Below are 18,449 nucleotides of genomic sequence, written 5' to 3' on the forward strand. Positions count from 1 at the left end.
CAATCCTTTAGAACACTGGCTGTGTCCTACTCTCCCAGTGAAACCCTGAAGGACTTTACACCCCGTCAAGCACAAGCACTCTCCTAGGGTCCCGTGGACTGCAAGAAATGGTTTTCCTGGTGGCCATGTTTCAGCACCTGCACGACTTACCTTCTTCAAAATGGTGAGAATCTGCAAAGCTTAGAACAGAGGAGGTCGGATGGTCAGGTTGCTAAGTATTTTAAAGGACTCCTTATGGTCCTGACTCAGGGAACAGGTTCATTCCAAGGCCTGAATCCATTTCAGAGTGATGCTTTGGACAGCCATGGCAACTAAATGAAGGGGACAGAGGGAAGTGACTCCCACAGGAGACCCCAGATACTTGTGCTAGATTGGTAGTGATTTCTCTGGTTGACTACACTGTTTAGCCAAATTCCTGGAGCCCACATTCCCAGTCACCAGATCCAGGGTTTGCAAAGCATCTAGAGGTCCTTGTGTGGCTGGGGGTGTAGCCTAGCTGCAAAGTGTTTGTATGGCTTGTTCGAGGCCCTAGCCCCACGAAAAGGAAGCCTCGGTACCTGTGCCCAGCACATGGACCCCACGGTCTGCGTCAAGGACTTCCATATTACTAGTCCTTGGCTTGGGGTTGGGTTGGGCAGTGGAAGGCTCTGCGATAGGTGGTTGGGCTAGGAGGAGAGAGGTGGGAGAGTTCCCTCCTCCCTGCTTTAGTCCCTCTGTGACATCACTTATGCTTGCAACCTGCTCCTGCAAGACACCAAGGCTTATGGGATCTACTTCCCCACTTCCTTTTCCTGCCTTCTCAAGCAGAGTGGTAGTCAAAAGTGCCTGTGACCCTGGACACTGCAAGTGTCCTTGACCCCGTCCCCCTGAAAGTGAGCCCTTCATTCAAGTCTGTACATTGGACACAGCTAAGCTGTATCTTGTCACCGTGGTACCCTGACCAGGACAACCTTCTAAAATCCCTTCTCTGAGAGAGGTCTCCATTGGGCGGGTTCTCTCCTGAGTGAGCAGGGCAAAGAAATTACAGGTTCTCTTCTGTCTAGATTTATGAAGGCCTTGTTAGTGACTTGACTTTGCATAAGTTAAATAATTAAAATTTATGTAGATAACCCCCCTCAATCCACAGATGCAAAGTTTTTTTTGTTCTTTCATTCAATGGGTAGCTACTGGGCATCAGCAGATCCAGCTCTGACACTGGAAACATCTATAGTTATGGACACACAAGATGACACAGTCCCCGCCCCCATGGTGCACGGTCTACACGAGATGGTCTCCCAGAAGTCAGATGGCTCATGAGAGGCCGAGCTGAAACCAGAGAAGTGAGTTTCCCTAATTCTTTTAAGTCCTCAGCAGATTCCCAAAGAGATCTATAACCCGAAAATAACACAGAAGCAAACATTAGGTCAGACCAAATGAGCTACCAAGTCCTCTTGGGATTTTTGAAACAGGGTCTCATTATGTAGCCCAGGGCCGTCTCGAACACATCATCCTTCTGCCCCAGCTTCCCAAGAACAGCCTCAGGCAGGTGGCACCGTGCTCAGCTACCAAACTTCCCAATGGATCAGAGAATAGTGAGCCACAGACTAGACAAACTCCTGAGAGACGTGCCTCCTGACACACACTCTTGGTGATACGGCCACCTGCTTCTTCTGCCTCCCGGGTATTCTCTCCAGCCCTCTCCTCTTGTCTCTCTTCCCTGCTTCTTGTGTTTCTCACACTTTTATAATTAGCCTCACGGCAATCTCCCTGTCACTCCCTCGGGGCCTGCAGTTTGGCAGCACAGCCCGTGAGCTGTTTTTATGAATGGAGAGAGAGGTGGGCGGTGAGTCCGGAGGAATGCCCTCCTTGTATTTCACCGGCGAAGACACTGAATCAACTTCAGTGCTTAGAAAATAAGGACTAAGGGAGCCTTAGAGCAGTGGCTGGGATAAACTGAGGAGGGTGTGGAGAAAGCAGCAAGCCCTGGGGTCTGCTTGCTTCCTTGGGCCCTCTGGAAATATTCAAATTTCCTCCAGTAACCCAATACTTCCCCTGTACCAGGTCGGGAAGGACAAGGGCGACAGCCTGGTGGTGCCTGCAGAAAATGTTGCCTGGCTGGCTGACCAAGCAAGCCGTCTTCAACCTCCCAGCCCTGCACTCAGAGAGGCACATCTGGCTTCCAGAGTGACCCTCTGGAAGCCCTCACCACTCCTAGAACCTCTAGATGGGTTGTCAGAGCTGAAGAGAAGAAAGCCTAACATGAGAGCAACCAGGGCTGAGGAGACGGCAAGCCCTGCTGACAGTGGCCAGGCAGAATCCCTTGCCCTTCAGCGAGGTTGACAGATATTTGCTTCACAACATTCTAAGGTAAGCCCAACAGGGAGGAGATCAGAGACAGACTCATGGAAACACCGGGGACTCGATTCTGTAGAACTTACACTTCTCTATCCCTGGCTCCCAGTTCCCTGACCAAAATGATTCATGCAGTAAACAGGCAGCAGAGAGAGAGAGAGACATAGAAGCAGTGGCTTAGAGTCTGGCTTTGAGCAGCTGAGTAGTGACGATGACGGTTGGAACAAGGACAGAAGGGGCTTTGGAGACAAGCTCGGGTGACAGGAAGCACCTTGGGGGTCACTGCCCCAGAGCCTTCCTCTGCTAAGAGCAGAATGGCAAAAATATCAGGATATTGCAAGACAATCTTGATTCCCCCAACCCCCTTCTGCCGCTGCTGGATGGAAGAGAGGGAAGCCGTGGTCATCAGTTACCTGCTGAGATTGGGAGGACACTGTTGATGAAAGTTGGCTGCGACACGATGGAGCAGAAGAAGAGTTGGAGATAAATTCCCAAAGTCATTGGATTCAGGACAGCCATGCTGGCCGGGTCTGGTAAATATCAAGTCAGAGGGCAAGGCTGCTGGGAGCCTCTCCTAGCTCAGCTTTGTCCTAACTGCTTTTGTGCTCTCTCTCTCTCTCTCTCTCTCTCTCTCTCTCTCTCTCTCTCTCTCTCTCTCTCCTCTCCCTCTGCTTGCCTCCCGCTTGCCTCCCTCCTTGCTTGCCTCCCTCCCTCTCTCCCTCCCTCTCTGTCCCCCATGCCTTTATCAAGAAAGAATGCCAGCCATGTCCCATTAAACCTTCTCCGTACTACACAGGGTTATATTTATCTCAAGCACTGGGTCAAATGCCCACATTAAAATTAACATGTCAGAATCTTCTCTTTTTTTTCAGTCTGAGGTAAGTGGCTACGGAAAAGATGAGAAAGAGGGCAGCCAAGTCTCCAGTGTTTACCTCACCACCCTCAAGGGCAGATGGACTTCTTGCTCCATTGCCCACCATCAGCTATAGACTGGGAACGCACTGTCCTGCCCTACCACTGATCAAGTCTCTGGCATAAACTGCCTTCGGTGTGGACAAGCTGCAGGTCTGGGACAGTCTCACCCACCAGTAGCAAACTCAAGTCTCGAGTTGAGCTGGGACTTTCTGCTGGGGAACTTGCACTTCCAAACAGCTGTTGCTATGAAAAGATACCCCACCCCACCCCCCACTCCCCACCTCCAGAAGCTGCAACCCTTTAACCTCACACAAAACAAAGCAGATGCAAACAGTGAACGCACGTTGAAGTGAGCCATTCGCTATCAAATTGTTCTTGGAGCAACGACATCGTCAACTTAATCTTGGTTAGGCGAAATTTCCTGAAACAAAAGTAATTCCAGGGGCTAGGGAGATGTCTCAGCAGTTAAGAGCATGTACACGCAAAATTTAGTTTCCGGCCTCTGTGCACTGTAGCTCACAACTGCCTGTGGCCCTAAGAAAGGAGATCTGATGCCTCTGATGTCCCAGGGCACCTGCGCTCATGTGGACATACCCCACCCCTACCCCATCCTACCGCACCTTCCATAAAGATAAATAAAAAACAAAAAATACTATTAAAAGAGTTTGTAAAGACTATTACGGTGATCCTTAGATTAAAAAAACCAATTAAAATACTAATCCATATTCGATTAGCTTTAATTTATATAATATACTCATTGTAAAGGTTTATTCAGATCCAGTGAGTACTGGTACTCATCTGGGGCAAGGTAAGCTGAGGCCGGGGTGGAGAGTATGACGATACCACGCTCTGCAGCTCAGAACCAGACTTGGCCCTGATTCAGCTCTAAGTGGCTGAAGACAAACTGTTTGTTCCCCTGTACGCCTCTGCTGTCTCATCCGAGAGACAGAGATAGTTCCCTTCACAGGGTTGTTGGAAAGGTTAAATGAGAAGCTGTGGGATGAATTGTACTCAGGCTAGAACTTAGAGGCAGGACAGTGAAATCCAAAGAGCTGTGGTAGGCGAGGTACAAAGATGCTCGTCCAAATACCTTACATCTCCAGTGTGTACGTCATTCAAGTACCAGAAAAAGAGCAGAAATAGCTAATTGATAAAAAGCTGATGTAGTCACCACAGTGACAGCTGCCCTTTGGGGCCCCTCAGAGACGTGCCTACAAGCCTCCACTCTTTAAGGAATTCTTAGGGAATTTCTGCTTGCCAGTGTATTTTATGAGCCTCTTTCCTATGATACTCCAACTACCCAAGGCAGAATGATCATTTTATTCAGACCCTTCCAGAAGGACTGACTCCTGCAGAATCTAGGAACTGAGGCCATGTGTCCATGAGGAAGTCACCTAGCATTTGAGAGAGGCTCACACCAATGAAGCCAATCAGAACCTGCCTCCTAGACGGTTCAGATAGGAATGTTGGCTGGAGAATAATTCCTGTTAAAAAATAGGTACCACCGTACTGAGGAATTGTGGGAAACAGTCAACTGCCCAGTGGCTAGGTTCAAAAATATACATTGTTCATCGGAATGAAAATAGTAACCCATGGTATGCAATCATTGAAAAATATAGGAAGGGAATATACATCAGTGGTAGAGCACTTGCCAAGAATGCAGGAGGCCCTGGGTTGGAGTCCCTAGCATAGAAAAAAAATGCAAAAATCTTTGTACCAAGAGGTGCTAGAAAAAAATGGAACGTCAACATACAAAACAGAAATGAAGAGTAACTCTTTCTTACCTTAGCCCACCTGTTAAGAATTAGCTCAGGAGAATGATGGTTTGTATATGCTTGGCCTAGGGTGGCACCATTAGGAGGCATGACCTTGCTGTGTCACTGTGGGCATGGGCTTAAGACCCTCATCCTAGCTGCCTGGAAGTCAGTCTTCTGCTATCGGCCTTCAAATGAAGATGTAGAACTCTCAGCTCCTCCTGCACCATGCCTGCCTGGATGCTGCCATGATCCTGCCTTGATGATAATGGACTGAACCTCTGAACCTGTAAGCCAGCCCCAATTAAATGTTGTCCTTATGAGAGTTGCCTTGGTCATGGTGTCTGTTCGCAGTAGTAAAACCGTAACTAAGACAAAGAGCTAGGGAGAAGGCTCCATAAGGTGCTTGCTGTAAAAAGCATGAAGACTCTAATGTAACCTATGTAAAAGCCAGACAGGGTGACACACACCCATAAACCTAGGGCTGGGAGTGGTGGATTCCGGGGGCTTGCTGGCCAACAGTGTAGAGGAATCGATGAGGAATCGATGAGGTCTGGGTTCAGTGAGAGGCTCTAAAATCACCAAGATGGGAAAGTAATTGAGGAAGAGAGTGTATGGGCATGTGCATGTGTACACCCTTCCATGCTTCCACCAGACGTGTGCACACATACACAAATAACACACACAACAAATGAATAAGTAAGGACTGGAGAGATGGTTCATTGGTTAAGAGCACTGACTCTTCTTCCAGAGACCCAGCAACCACATGGTGGCTCACAGCCATCTGTATTGGGATCTGATGTCCTCTTCTGATATGTTTGAAGCGAGTGGCAGTGTATTCACATAACTAAAATAAATAAATAGATCTTTAAAAAAATAAATGAATAAATATAATAAAAAACAATTCGTTCAAGCTGGGCCTGCCTATAATCACAGCTCTTGGGAGACTGCACAGGAGAGTCACAGGCTATTATAACGTATCCTAAAATATCAGTTCAAAAGAAATCATAGACCTAAATGCAGGATCTATCTTAGTGCATTGCCTTCCTACTTCCCTTGTTGCTGTGATGAATACCTGGCAGAAGCAGCCTAAGGAGGTTGATTCTGGCTTAAAGTTTAAGGGTACAGTTTACCGTGGGGAAGGCATGGCAGTCAGAGTGTGAGGCAGCTTGTCACAGGGCACTGGCTGTCAGGAAGCAGAGAGATGTTGGTGCTCTAGGGTTTTTCTCCTTTTTATTCAGTGCAGGATCCCAGCACAGGGATGGTGCCACCACCAATCAACATGGGTCGTCGTCGCAGTTAAACCTCCCTGGGATTATTCTCACACGCATGCTCAGAGATGTATCTCTTAGTTGACTCTAAATCTCATCAAATTAACAACTAAGGTTAGCCAATCGCCTTTAGTAACCTTAAATTATTATGGTAGAAGCACAAATCATGTGTAAGAACAGACAAAAAGACATGTTACACATGAGATGGATAAGTGGGTAAGGTCTCTTGCCGACAAGCCCAATGACCTGAGTTTGATTCCTAGGATCCATGAAGTGGAAGGAAACAACCAGTTCACAAAGGTTGTTCTCTCACCTTCATATGTGTGCTGTGGCACACCCACACTAGTGCATGTGCTTACACACACACACATGCACACTCACACAGGTGCATTTACTCACACATGTACACACACATGCACATACTCACACACATGTGCACTCGCACACATGCACACTCATACATGTGCACATGCTTACACACAGGCACACTCACACACATGCACACTCATACATGTATACATACTTACACACATACACTACACACATACTCACTCACACATATGTGCACATACTTACACACATGTGCACTCGCACACATGCACACTCATACATGTGCACATGCTTACACACATGCACACTCACACACAAGCACACTCATATATGTATACATACTTACACACATACACTACACACATACACACTCACACATGTGCACATACGCACATGCACACCCACTTGCACATGCACATACACGCATACTCACACATATGTGCACGTACTTACACACATGAAGTCATGCATGTGCATATACTCATGCACATACATACCCACATGCCCACAAAATAAATGCATAATTAAGTGAATAAATATTTTGAAGAGGAGGTTCAGACCTGTGTACTGGCACGGGAGACTGTCTGTGGACTGCTGTGGCGTGTAAGGGATGTGGCTGTACGTCTTACTCTCCTCTCCATATGCCACACACTCTTTTCACTCAGTCCTTCAACTGCTGAACAATTGGGCAAACTTTATTTATATTCGCAAATAGAAAGATCTAGAATGTTGCACGTCCCACTAGAGACTTCCTTTTTAATCTTATAAATTGTTGCATTATGTAAATTTTTTACAGAAAAACATTTCACCTTGGTTTTTCCAGATATGGTTTCTCTGTGGAACAGCGCTGGGTATCCTAGAACTCACTCTGTAGACCAGGCTGGCCTTGAACTTACAGAGATCTACCTGCCTCTGCCTCCAGAGGGCTGGGATTAAAGGTGTGTGGCTCCACTGCTGCCTTTTTTTTTTTTTACGTTATTTTATTTGTGAGTACGTGTGCTTTGCACCACATGCATGCCTGGTGCCTAAGGAAGTGGTAAGCCTCTCCATGTGGGTGCTGGGAATTGAACCCAGGTCCTTTGAGAAAACAAGGGCTCTTAACCACCGAGTCAACTCTCCAGCCCAAAATCTTACAAAATTTTAAACAATGCAAGGAATTAAATTCTATCCAACTGAGGAGTAAAGAAGAAAGAAAAATAGCATTTCTTCCGTAAGTCTCCAGTCCAAGTCCTTTGCCCACACGCCACAGGGGCGGGCAGAGTTCACATACAGCTCTGAGGCTAGTCTTTCTGGCCCAGATCTAACTGTGGTTCAGTTCCACAGAGGTCCCAGTGACCTCTGTCAGTGCACCAGCAGGGAAGACACAGAATTGGGCAGTGAGAGGCCTCAGTCTGTCCTCTGGAATCTTCTTGAATCAAGTCCAGAGCTGTAGGAAGGCGCCTCACAATATAAAGGGCTGCTGGGTGGAAAGCTGGGGCAAATTAAACATGCGTGGGTGGCTGTAAAGGGCCACTTTAACATTCGCCACCACAAGATGGTGCTGGCTTCCACTGCACCCCACGTGGAAGGCCAGGATAGCCTCCGCCATTACAAGATGGCGCTGGCCTCCGCCGCGCCAGCCGACTTCCTTTCAAAAAGTTAACTGTGTGCGCATGTGCAAGAGTGCCTTCGTGCCAGGTCTTTGCCCACTCCGGGGCGTGCCTAATGAGATCATGGGTAAGCGACCAATCAGGTGTGGATGCGCCGCGCTAGGGTGTATATAAGCCGCGCCATGCGGGCGCGCAGGGTTCTCTTTAAGATTTAATAAAAGGTTTTGGCTGCCGCAAGGATTCGTATGTCCCCGCGTGTTTTCTTGCTGGCGAGGTCGCGCGTGGGACATTTGGTGCCGAGAACCCGGGATAAAAAAACGCCACACCATCGCCAGGCGCCGAGAGGGAGTCCTCCGTCCGCGGAGAGAATCCAGAAGCGGCAGGAATTGAGGTAAACTCCGAGAGACATGATAGGAAAGCATGTCAGAAACGTAGCGTAGTGAAAGGTTGCAACGAAAAAATGATACTGATCGATCTCAAGCACCAGGCCCCTCTGCGGTCTTACCACCGTCAGAGGTGATAGTGTGGGGAAAGGACACCCCGGGGACAGTGGCCACCTCAGCTACTGAGGGAGGGACCCCTGCAAAAATGGGGGCCCCCACTGTGAAGAAACCGAAAGTTATGGATCCTTCATGGACAAGGCTGGTAATTTTGTTTATTTTTTTCTTTGTGTGGGAAGCCGTTACAGTCGCTAGGACAGGTCAGAGGGTCCTTACAGAGCAACAAGAAAGTATGTCGGAGGGAGAAAAGGTCTCTAAAGAAAAAATGAAAAGAAAAGGAGATAAAATGAACACAGTATTTTGGGAGAAAAATTTTGTCTTTGTGCTGGTAAAAGGTGTGATCAGGCTCTATAAGGTTTGCAGAGTCATACTGATTAGGCTTGATAGAGTCAGACCGCCTGAAAATTTATTCAGGAGAATCAAACAAAAGGACATCTCAATGCCCATGCACAGCTTGATGGAGTTAATGTAATTGGGTTGTGAGTGAAAATACTCAGGACTGTGTTTCACTTCCATACCATTGGCGAATGTCAGTCGTGCTGCTCAGATAATATATCTCAGTATCTTACAGGAATTGGGTTTCAACACGTTGATGGACTAGTCCAGGAATTGAGACAATCCATCGTCCATATCGACTCCACTCGAGTGGATAGTCACCGTGAACACCATCTGGTTTTTTCCCTCTTTGTCTATTGTCTGTCCTTGGTGCACCAGGATGTCCCCATGTCTGTCAGTTTATGTCTGTGGTTCTTGCTTCTCTTTGTTTAAATGTTTTATGTTTCATGTTCAAAAGAAAAAATGGTAAAAGCTTTATCTGCTGGTCGTTCACACCTTGATTTGGTTTTAACTCGTTTCAAAAAGGAACAAATGAATAAAAAACAGTTTCAATCAGGCCTTTAGAGCCCTGCACCTGTAGCTGGGAACATAGGTCAGCTGGAGAAGCTGCCCAGAAGCTAAGCGTCTGCACGAGCTGATCTTAAAGGTGCCAGCAGCTTCTCAGCTTCTTTGGTACAAGAGTTGAGAGCTGTTTCTCTTAGAGAAATCCCTGACTTATTATTTGACTCAACAGGTGACAAGGTGCTTCTCTTAAAATCATAGCTAAAAAGGTAAAAATGGTGTTTGGTCTAAATATTAAAGATATGTGTAGCCACTTCAATTTTGTTTCTCATTGGTTTTAAATGTGTAAATATGCTCTACTTGCCTTGGTTATGGACTATTGGCTTTCAAGTTATTGGATATGGTTAAAAAGGTATAATATTGGTAACAGAAAGTTGACATAAAGCTCGTAATTTGGATGGAGTCATTTCTAGACAACATGTAGCATGAGCCAACCCAGGGAAACAGGTCTAAATTGAGATAATATTTTTATGGAATTCTTATTCTAGAAACCAGGCTTCTAAAAGAATTTAGGACAATGTCTCTTTGTTGAGGTACTAGAGACTACGCCATCGTACGTTCATATATAGGAATTGGCAGTCAAACTTTGTACTAGTTTGTTGGAGGTCGGGTTATGCTTTCCTAGTTGTGGTTTGCCCTGAAACTATCTGTATTTTAATGCTAGTTCCACTGCCCCAAGGACAGCTGCCTAGTCAGGTACTCAGAACTCAGGTGACCTTGTGGTTGTGCTCTGGTGTTACAAAGAGAACTTAAAGATTGTGATTGAGGATTGCCAGTGTTACATTGACTAACTCAAACTTATTTTTAATTAAGAAAAAATCAAACAGGTAGAGATTGTTACAAGATTTACGAAGGATTGATGAGGTTTTGGAACTTGTGAGAACATTACAGCCAGTTTACTTACTCCAACTGCCATTTCAAGATAGATTTAGAGGATTGATTTTGAGTTTTCATTTCGTGAGCCTGCTTATAATTTTAGAGAGCCCATAGAGTGATATCATTAAGAATGGCTAATAGCTGGGGTTGGGGATTTGGCTCAGTGGCAGAGCGCTTGCCTAGGAAGCGCAAGGCCCTGGGTTCGGTCCCCAGCTCCGAAAAAAAAGAACCAAAAAAAAAAAAAAAAAAAAAGAATGGCTAATAGCCTTTTATTATGTAATTTTGTTGCTTCTTCGATGTAAGAAGTTAGAAGCTTGAATCTTTCAGTGTATATGGAAATTTTTACTACAAACCTTTGCTCTCAATATGAGCTTTAATATTTGGGGAGTAGCTGTTAGACTACTCCAGAAAAGAATATTTGAAACTAATTTCAAGCTTCTAAGGATATGTTAATTGGCTAAGTACCTCAACTTACCAGAGGACTTAGGTCTTTGTTATGCACATTGGAGATAAAGCTTCAGCTGTGTTAATACAGAGTTGTGGACTAGAGTCATGGGAGTATTTTAAAAAGAAACCTGATAAAACATATCTTATTCCAAACACCAGTTAATTGGTTACTACTAAATACTGATATTTGGCCTATTACATATACAAATTTTTCAGGCAAAATTGATAATTTTACTCTTTGCATGCTTTTGTTCTTCCTATATATTTGTACATACAACCCATAGGAAATGTGCTTAGTGTATTTACAGGTGGTTCATCTAATGAAAAGGCTACATATATGATTGGATCACTTGTTTATTCTCTTGAGTTTCTGTTGCTTCAACACAGATTATTAAATTCCGTGGTTTAGCCACTGTTTCTAAATCAAGCTTTCAATTCATATACTGATAGCCAATGTGTGGCTTGTGGTTTACAATTGATTTCAATTACTTAATGCTTTATTAGAGACAGGTTTTCTACTTAAAATCAGTGAGTGATTTCAGTGTAAACTGTCTGACAACTCACTGTCCTTTCAGTGCTCTGGCTCAGACAACTAAACAAAACCATAGACCCAGCTCTTTGAAAATGGTAATGGAGTTGATATGAAAAGAGGAAGACTCCATTTGCTTACTTTCAACTCCCAGCCTCACCCTGCCAGCTCAGGGATTTCTAGTAAGACTGAAATTGGACAATATTTACAAGATTTGACATTTCTAATTAATGCTTATGTTTAGGTAAATAAAGTTTGTGAGGTGCTAGAAAAATGGCTTAGTGGTTAAGAGCACTAAGTACTGTTCCTTTATAGGACATTTAAGAACTCAAACTGGATTGCCTGGGCTCTTTAGCAAGGGAGGACAATGATACCAGACAGATTATAGGCCTTACATAGGAACAATTAGTCAAAAAATCTCATTCTTTATATATCCAAAACAATAATGCTGGAGACAATAATTTGGTATACAAGTCAATTTATAAATACAAGTGCTCAGTGTCCTCAATTTAATCCTCGAGGACTTACCTTAATAAATAATATCTTTACTATATCTTAATAAATAAAAAGGGGGAGTTATCCCTGCATGCTAAATAATGCTCCTTTTATTTCAATTTTAAAATTTGGATGCCTTTTGGGGTTGGGGATTTAGCTCAGTGGTAGAGCACTTGCCTAGGAAGCGCAAGACCCTGGGTTCGGTCCCCAGCTCCGAAAAAAAAAAAGAACCAAAAAAAAAAAAATTTGGATGCCAAAGTTTATGGCACCCTACAACTAGGCATACTTCTGCCTAGGTGAAATAGAGAGATCCACATATTGACATGATCCTGTCCAGATATTTTATATGGGGAAGAGGGAATGTTTGTGTTTTTTCTACAGGATGCTACAAGAGTGTGTCAGCAGCCTGAGTGTCTGGTGAGACATGCTGATCCTGGTTGCATAAAGATTCAGCTCTCGTGGTTCGGGTCCCTGGAGTCATTCCTCTGCCCTGAGAGGAAGATAGAAGATTCCCCTTCACCTTTTGTCACCACAGAGATTTTGCCATTGCTGCAGTCAGTGTTACCACCACGTGTGTCCCGTCCCACTGTGGCCTGCTCTTTGACCCTCTGTGCACTGCTGCTTCCTGGAGAAGACTGGACTCCAGCCGTTGCTGCCCCCCCTCATTTCCCTGGTGACTCTTGCTGCCTTAACTGGTCATTTTACAGACTGTAGCTTCACAGGAATGCCACCTGCTGTGGACTGGGGAACTCTGCCCTGGTTGTACAGATCTCAGAAATGGTTCCATTGCCTGCTGGTTGTTCCAGAGATCCTGAACTGTCCTGGAAAAGACCTTGACACTTTCGCTGCTATTGTAGCAGCCATTACTGCTGCTACAATAGCAGTGTCTGGAGTTATCCTCCCCCAATCTATTGTTAGACAAACACAGTGGGTAAACTTTCTGGAGTAGTTACTAACAATTGGGAATTCTAAATTCTATTATAGGAGCGGCTTGACTACGGCCCTTGGTGGTAACAACTGAGGTGAACCAGATGAGGTGCCCGCTACTTATCGGGAGTGGCTCTGTTTGGTGCTGCCCTATGCTGTGGATTAGTGTTCATACTATGGTTGGTTTGCAAATGCAGATCTCAACAGAAATGTGACAAGGCCGTTATCACTCAAGCACTTGTGACCATTGTACAAGAGGCCTCCCCTGGAATTTGGTTATCTATGCTCAGGAATTAGTCGGTATCTGAGTTCTCTGCTCTTGCACCCCATGGATCTGTGGATCCATTGCACTGGGAGGAGAGAGACTCAATGATCCTTTGATCAGCCCTTCCACATCGCTGAGGTTTCCTCATTGCACGCGATAGGGTGATCATGATTTGTTATAAAATAAATGATTTGTGATAAAATATAAATAAATAGGGGGAGATGTAAAGGGCCGCTTTAACATTTGCCACCACAAGATGGTGCTGGCTTCCACTGCGCCCCACGTGGAAGGCCAGGATAGCCTCCGCCATTACAAGATGGCGCTGGCCTCTGCCGCGCCAGCCGACTTCCTTTCAGGAAGTTAACTGTGTGCACATGTGCAAGAGTGCCTTCGTGCCAGGTCTTTGCCCACTCTGGGGCGTGCCTAATGAGATAATGGGTAAGCGACCAATCAGGTGTGGATGCGCCGCGCTAGGGTGTATATAAGCCCCGCCATGCGGGCGTGCGGGGCTCTCTTTAAGATTTAATAAAAGGTTTTGGCTGCCGCAAGGATTCGTATGTCCAAGCATGTTTTCTTGCTGGCAAGGTCGCGCGTGGGACAGGTGGCGGTCTGCAGTTAGGTCAGGTTTCCTCTCTCAGGGAAGGACAATCCACACCGCCCGGAGCTCAGTCACGACGGTAGCAACAATCTTCCCCGGTACTGTGCTTCCTACACTGTGCTGGATAGGGAACTCATTCTAAAAGGTGCTGTTTAAGAGGTAGAGGAGGGCGGGCAAGATGGCTCAGCAAGTTAAGCATTTGTTACACAAACCCAATCCCTGAGTTTCTCAAAAATCCACAGAGAACTGGAAGAAGAGAATCGGCTGCACCAAGAAGTTGTCCTCTGACCTCCACTTGCACCCCGTCACATGCAGACACCTATACATTGTGTCGTAATGATGTATAAGAACATGTATATGTACCTATCGACATAGCCATCATGTACCACACAATCCTAAAAGCTTTAAAATGATAATAAAGCAAAAGTCGAGGAGTTCTCATGTTGAGAATCGCTGCAGCTCTACCCTCTCAGAATGAGAACTCTATTGACCACTCGTACCCTAAACGTATCTGATGCTCAAACCCCTTTTTATTTAGTTCTATGCCTTTGCTACCGCGGTAGACTGGACCTTCATAGTGTGAGTCAGAATTCCTTACATCGCTTTGGTTAATATTGTCAGATCACAGACGGCAGCTGAGAGTAAAGTCTGCGGGTGGCCAGCGCAGCAATTCTGGAGAGACCAGCCCCGGCAGTCTGCCTAATACAGCGTTGCTTTACCGTCTTCTGGTGTACATTTTAGAGCCGTGAAACACGGATCAACCTTTACTAGAAACCAGATTCAGAAATGCTGAGAACCCAAGGACAGGTCAGTTCTGGAGATTGGGAACTACATCTGGGTAGGGACATAGGACTGTTACAGGAGATCCTGAGTGGTTTATAACATCTGGGACTGAAGATTCTGACCTTTCCCTGACTCCTGCTTTACCCCAAGTTCCTCTCCACTCCAGTCTCTCCTCCCAAGAACTTGTTCCCCTGGTGTTTCAAGTGACCGGGTGATGCAGGGAAAACCCATTTAGTTTATCTTGACCCAAGGTCACTTTCAAATAGTGACTTGAGGGCATGTGGTTGTATTTGGCAAGGCCTTAGAACTTGTGTTCCTAACCCATGGAAAGTTCAATGCTGATGCAGACACCACAAGGCAGAGTGGTAAAGGGCTTTGCCCGCCTTTGGCACCTGTGATTCCACATACTGGGATCCCAGCTGTGAGAAAGGAGAGCTTGGCCAACCCTGGGAAACAGTCACTAAAGACACAGAGACTGTCACAGTCCTGTTGGCTCAAGATGCTTTCCCAGGGATTCTGTAAACCCTGGGGCTCCCACCCTGTAGACTGTGATAGCGTAATCTGCAAATCTCAGGCTCAATGTGGCCATCATTTCACCTACTCTTTTAGGCTTTGGAGTGCTTGAAGACACTTAGCCTACAGGGCAAGGTTTCTCCTCAGTGACAATATATATCCACTTCCACAATTTGGAGCAAGAGAGGCAGATGCCCTTTTTAAAACTCTGGAATGATGAAGAAATCTATTTAATTACACAGATTGTGTAATAACATGTTTCCTCGCATATAGAATTATTCAATGTAACAGATATTTTTAAAGCACCACTTTGTGGGGTTCTATTTCCAGAACCCACAGTGGGGAGGTGGGGTGGTGGCTCACAACTGTTTCTAACGCCAGCTCTGGGGGTTCTGATGTCACCCACTCCCCCCCCCCCCCCCCCCCCCCGCAGGCACCTATCTGCACACCAAGGCAAAGCAAAACAAAGACAAGCCCTCCCCCCACCACGTATCCTCAGGGAATATTCTAAGTTAGAGGCGGGAACAAGCATAAGGATGACCCAGGAAAGTGAGAGAGAGGTCACAGGCTTCCTTCTGTAACCCGTTCTTTAGTAATGCATTTGACAGTGCTCTCTAAAGGGCTAGGTCTAGAAGCTGGGACTCGGCACGCCCAGAGCATGCAGAAATCCTTGTCCTTGCAGCTCGAAGGATAAGAGGGTCTCAGAGCAGAAACAGGCCAGCAACATTCAGAGTAATGCAGAAGAGTGGAGAGAGGCATCAGGGTGGGCCGCCGATGCGGAAGCATCACAGAGACTGTGGAAATGTACCACGGATCTGGGGGGAAAGCCGTGGGCTTTCGAAAGCCATGTGCCACTGCTTCACCATAGTGATGGTGCCTTGTCCCCTGCTGCTCCAACCACCATGCCTGCCTTGTCCCCTGCCGCTCCGGCCAAGATGCCTGCCTGCTGCCAGGCTCTCCCTTTGCCACAGTGATGGTGACTTATCCCCTGGAACAGTAAACCACAGTGAAGCCTTCCTTCTGCACGCTGCCTTGATCATGGTGTTCAGTCACAGCTACAGAAAGTCACTGCCATGGCAGGCGTACGGCCATCTTTATGTTGCAGCAGAAGAAATGGAAGCCAACAGCACCGCCACCTTCCTAAGACTTCAGAGCTACAGAACAAAACTGGCCAGGCGCCTGAAACCTGTGCTCCTTACGCCACACTACTATGTCCCAAAGCCAGACACCATGGGTAAACGGGAGGCAGATAAGGGGTGCAGGCCCTGCTCCCGGGGCAGGCAGGGCTTCTAGCCAGCAGGAGTGCCTCTTAGCTAGAAATCCCAGAGGGGAACTGTGAACTAAGATCAGAAGGTGAATGGCAGGCAGATTTTGGTGGCTTACCATATTGGAAGGTCGCCTCTAAGTTTAAGGAGCTGGACGATGGGGACTCATTTTATTTGACTCTGAAAGTCAGTGCTCACTCCTGCCAGGAGCTGCCAGCAGGGACTTTAGTTTTCTACAGTCTGACCGCCAGTTCAGAGCCCCTGCTGGTCTGCCACATACAGAGCCTCGAACCTCACCATCCCCACTCCATCATGTTCAAATCCTCCTTGTTCCCAACCTAACCGCCCCTGACCCCAGCAGGGCCTTTGCCAAGAGGGGTGTGGTCTTGCTTGGTTCACCATGGTTTCAGCAGCTAGCACTTGGCTTGAATCCTGGCTCTGCCAGGAATAAGCAAGTGTGTCTGGGTTCAGAGAAGCTCATGTTCCTTTCTGAGGTTCTAATGATGTATCCAAGACTGGCATGGAGCCCCTCGGATGGGAATCATTGGATCCCAGCACCCAGACATGCCTGCTGCAGCTCAGCTCTTTGTAGGCCCCTGGTTGAGCTGTGAGGACAGACTGTGGCTTATGATAGAAACCAGGCAGCTCTCCATGTGATGAGATGGGGGACACAGGCTGGACTGGAGCCTGGGGGATGCTCCGGGGATGAGCAGGCAGCTGTCAGAGCCGGGACCTGGGTGAGCAGCAGTTCTCCGTTTGAGTGGCAGTCTCTTGGTTGATTGGCAGTTTCCAAGGCGATGTCTGCCCATACGCAAAGTGGCTCTGATCCATCAAGAGGATGGATCTATTTATTTTTGCTGAAAGAATTGGTATGGATTTTGATGGGGCAGCCCAAGGTAGACATTTGAGGAGAAAGGTCTCTTCACCGGAGGCATGGATTTGGAATACTGTACTAAAATGCCTTAACCAATACTTGCCGTGTTGCACAAGCTGTTTAAAACATTCAGAAACAGAGATGTGTGTGCATACACACATGCATGTGCATGTGCATGTGTGTGTGTGAGGGGGGCTGCCAAGTTGTTTAATGGCTCTAGTTGATGCCTTCAAACTGGTAGTCTGTTAGTCTGTCTGGGTTGTAACAGCACAATAATACCACAGGCAGCTTGACAAGAACCAGTCTCTCTTGCAGGTCTGGAGGCCAGAAGCTGAAGACCAAGGCGAAGGCAGATTCAGTTCATTTCCTGGGTCTTGGTGCTGTGTTCCCAATGAGTAGAAAGAGCTAGGGGTCTCCTTGGGGCTCTTTTATAAACACGCTCACCCCATTTGTAATGGCTTAATCGTCACAGCCAATCGTCAGGCCGAGGTCCTATCTCTGCACACTGTCACCTCAGGTGCCAGTTTCGTATCTGAATTTATAGGGGACATAAATCTTCAGTCTGTAGCAGTAGGTAGATATGTGTTCTCTCCCTCTGAATAGACTGCTAACTTGTTGAGCAGAAAGCCCAACGGCAGGAAAAAGCACCAAGCTGTGCGTAGGAGGACTCTCACCAGACTTATAGCAAACACTTCAGAAGAACCCTTTCAAAACAGAATACAATGCCATCTCTAATGACTAAAACTAAAACAGAACAAATAAAGCAAAACAAAAACCCACTAGGAATACTCCCAGTGCAGGTGGGAGGAGCAGGCCGAAGGAGGACCTCTGAGGCCAGGAGGGGAGAGAGGGAGGAGTTGGCCTGCACAGCAGAAACAAGGGAGCTGCTGACTCCTGAGTATTGTCCCCTGGTCTCCACTTGCTCCTTACCCCACCACACGAAACTTTTAAAATGTTAATCATTAGAAATAAAAGTATAAGCCAGGTGGTGGTGGTGGTATATGCTTTTACTCCCCGCACTCAGGAGGCAAACAGATGTCTGTGAGTTCAAAGCCAGCCTGGTCTAGAGAGAAAAGTGGAGGGTGGTTCTAGGACAGCCAGGGCTACAAGGAGAAACCCTGACTAGAAAGAAGAAAGAAAGAAAGGAAGGAAGGAAGGAAGGAAGGAAGGAAGGAAGGAAGGAAGGAAGGAAGAAAGGAAGAAAGAGTAAAAGTATAGGCCATTGGTCAGCATAGGTCAGGCATGGTATCACATGACTTTAATCCCAGCACTCAAGAGGCAGAGGCAGGC

At 46.6% G+C, this 18,449-nt stretch overlaps 1 protein-coding gene and 1 long non-coding RNA gene across 5 annotated transcripts in view; one reads left to right on the top strand and one right to left on the bottom strand.

Moving 5' to 3' along the window:
- Positions 1 to 18,449, bottom strand: part of Colq (collagen like tail subunit of asymmetric acetylcholinesterase) — a 92,242-nt gene that overhangs the window by 52,356 nt on the left and 21,437 nt on the right. Inside the window, exon 1 of one of the 3 annotated variants that reach the window (NM_019274.3) lies at positions 2,745 to 2,895. The exons of 1 other annotated variant lie outside the window; for it this stretch is intronic. In NM_019274.3, the coding sequence (NP_062147.2) occupies positions 2,745 to 2,850 (106 nt within the window). In that variant the 5' untranslated portion in view covers positions 2,851 to 2,895. Of the gene's footprint in view, positions 1 to 2,744; positions 2,896 to 18,449 lie in introns of those variants that run through there. One more of the 3 variants, XM_063275285.1, reaches the window with a different exon arrangement.
- Positions 1,538 to 5,323, top strand: LOC134482450 (uncharacterized). Of its 2 annotated transcripts, none has more exons than XR_010058559.1 (3): positions 1,538 to 2,346; positions 2,719 to 2,864; positions 3,204 to 5,323. It is a non-coding gene; the product is annotated as an uncharacterized LOC134482450 (long non-coding RNA). The 2 variants fall into 2 exon arrangements; XR_010058560.1 differs by having other exon boundaries at positions 5,091 to 5,323.

This window comes from Rattus norvegicus, chromosome 16 (assembly GCF_036323735.1).
Source record: "Rattus norvegicus strain BN/NHsdMcwi chromosome 16, GRCr8, whole genome shotgun sequence".
Lineage (NCBI taxonomy): Eukaryota > Metazoa > Chordata > Mammalia > Rodentia > Muridae > Rattus > Rattus norvegicus.